This window comes from Akebia trifoliata, chromosome 10 (genome assembly GCF_017979445.1).
Source record: "Akebia trifoliata isolate Shusen 1 chromosome 10, ASM1797944v1, whole genome shotgun sequence".
NCBI lineage: Eukaryota > Viridiplantae > Streptophyta > Magnoliopsida > Ranunculales > Lardizabalaceae > Akebia > Akebia trifoliata.
Genome location: NC_141384.1, coordinates 28,626,094 through 28,628,461, shown reverse-complemented (window position 1 = coordinate 28,628,461; position 2,368 = coordinate 28,626,094). Strand labels below are relative to the sequence as shown.

Sequence of the window (2,368 nt, the reverse complement as noted above, 5' to 3'; positions counted from 1 at the left end):
TTAAAATTACATACCTTAACATATACATGTATAATTGGAAGTATAAATCTAATTAGAGTTTAATGGGGAAAAATAATTCATTTTGCCAACTCCAATATTGTTTGGAATAAGGTGGATCATGATGGAAATTGATATTTCAACAAATATTTTTTATATGAGAGAGAGAGAGAGAGAGAGAGAGAGAGGCCAATATTTGACGGCTCAAGGTTGTCAAATTTTTTGTAGTTGATTTTTTTTTGATATATCAAAATTATCAAATTAATGGAGGATGAGAGAACTTTGACAGTTCTAAGCCATAGAATTTGGGGAACATAAAAATTTCAATGGTATTGGATCGTAGAAATTTGATTTCTAAACTTGTTGGTCTTGGCCCGTCAAAATTTTCAATTTTCAGATAGAGAGAGAGAGAGAGAGAGAGAGAGAGAGGTATGCTTAATTTCTAATTCATGGAGTCAACTATAATTTTCTATATTAGTGAGGCATGTAAGTAAAAAAAAAAAAATCTATATAAAAAACAATAACAAAACAGTATCTTATTAAAAAAAAAATTAAAATTAAAAATAAAAAACTCTCTCCCCTGATTCTGTATGACAACAACAAGAACAACAACTACACCATACTCCTTTAAAGATTAAAAAATTGATTTAAAAAGAAAAAAAAAATCATTAAACAAGTGGTTGATCAAGTTTAATGTCAACCCATACACTCTCAGAATCCTTCAATCTCGTCCTTTAATATCACCTCTTCTTCTCTCTCATTAACAACTACAGCTCCAGTCAGCTCCTTAGCTCTCTGGGCTTCACGAACCCAATCGGTCCGAACCAAAACAAACAACATCAACACCAAACACGAACCCTGTGCTGCCAACATCCCGAACCATAGGCCTTTGAAATCGAACCCAGCAATGAAGCTTAAACCCACAGATACTGGCATTCCAATCAAATAAAATGAACCCAAATTGATATTAGCTCCAATTCTAGGCCTAGCAGTCCCTCTTAGGACTCCACAACCTGTTGTTTGTGGGCAATTTCCGAGCTCACATAGTCCGATTATCGGCAAAACAAGTGATGTCAATGTGATAATCTCATTGTCTTGGGTGAACATACTTGCCCATACTCTCCTCACCATTATAGAAAAAATTAAAGCTGTAATACCCAACACAAAGCTAAAACAAATGCCTACGATCGTTGCAAGTCTAGCTTTCGATGGTTGATTTGCACCCAATTCATTACTGACTCTTGTTGATACACCGAAGCTTAAAGAAGATGGGAAAATGTAGATAAAAGATGTGGTTTGAATTAAAATTCCCATTGAAGCAACTGTTGCTCTAGGATTTAACAACAACCCACAAAGCAAAATCATGATTTCATACCACCACCATTCCAAACAGACAGAAATGCAACTTGGGATGGCTAAATTCAAGAGAGATTTCCATCCCTTTAAGCACTCCATAGAAATACCTCCCCATGTTTTCTTATAAACACCAGAGATATAAACATATAATATCAAAGAACCAACCAAGTTGAAATTAGACCAAACGCCACTTAAAGAAACGCCTTTAATTCCAAGATTGAGCACCGAAACAAGGAGATAATTAATGGGTATGTGGAGAAGGATAGCAAGAACAGCACAATAAGTTAGAGGCAGAGTAATTGATTGTGTTCGAAGATAGATTCGTAATGGGTGTAGCAAAGATTGCATGAAGAGGTCGGGAAGAGAGTAGAGAATGTATATTTGTGCTTCTTTCGCTATATCCTCGTCTTGGCCACAAAAAATTAATATTCTCTTCATGTTGATCCATAACAAAGAAATGGGGATTGAAGTACAAAGAAGCAAAAGTATTGTTCTTTGCAAAGAGAGACCAAGAAGGCTGTGTTTTCTGGCGCCAAATGCTTGACCGCATAAGGGTTCCATACCCATAGCAAGGCCGGATAGTATAGAGTAACCGGTAATATTGGCGAAGCCAAGAGCGAGTGCACCACCAGCTAAAGAAAGCTCACCGAGGTGACCAAGGAAGAGCATTGAGACCATAGAACGAGAATAGAGTAAGAGCCCTGTGAGGACCATCGGGAGAGCTATGCTTGCTATTGATTTGGCTTCTGTGATAGATAGAGAGAGATGGGTTTTGTTGGGGTTCTTGGTTTGTTGGTTTTGTATTAGTTGTTGTTGTTGTTGAGGTGATGTTTTTTTTGGAATCAAAGGAGTGAAAATGTCGGGTTCTTGGTCTTTAATTGATGTTAAGTAAGGTTGGTCTGAATTGCATTTACAAGAGAAATTTTGCCTACACATGGTTGTGTGTGTGTATGTGAGAGAGAGAGAGAGAGAGAGAGAGAGAGAGAGAGAGAGAGAGAGAGAGAGAGGGGTGTCG

General features: G+C 37.1%; 1 protein-coding gene across 1 annotated transcript; it reads right to left on the bottom strand.

The window, feature by feature from the left end:
* Positions 1–575: 575 nt before the first annotated feature.
* LOC147393622 (protein DETOXIFICATION 49-like) lies at positions 576–2,354 on the bottom strand. Its single transcript, XM_086456099.1, has one exon. It carries the CDS (start codon positions 2,287–2,289, stop codon positions 709–711), a length of 1,581 nt encoding a protein of 526 aa, XP_086312225.1. The 5' UTR covers positions 2,290–2,354; the 3' UTR covers positions 576–708.
* Between the last annotated feature and the right edge of the window lie 14 nt (positions 2,355–2,368).

What these genes read in the sequence shown, in the direction of transcription:
- LOC147393622 (XM_086456099.1), bottom strand. Translation starts at nt 2,289, where the DNA reads ATGTGTAGGCAAAATTTCTCTTGTAAATGCAATTCAGACCAACCTTAC.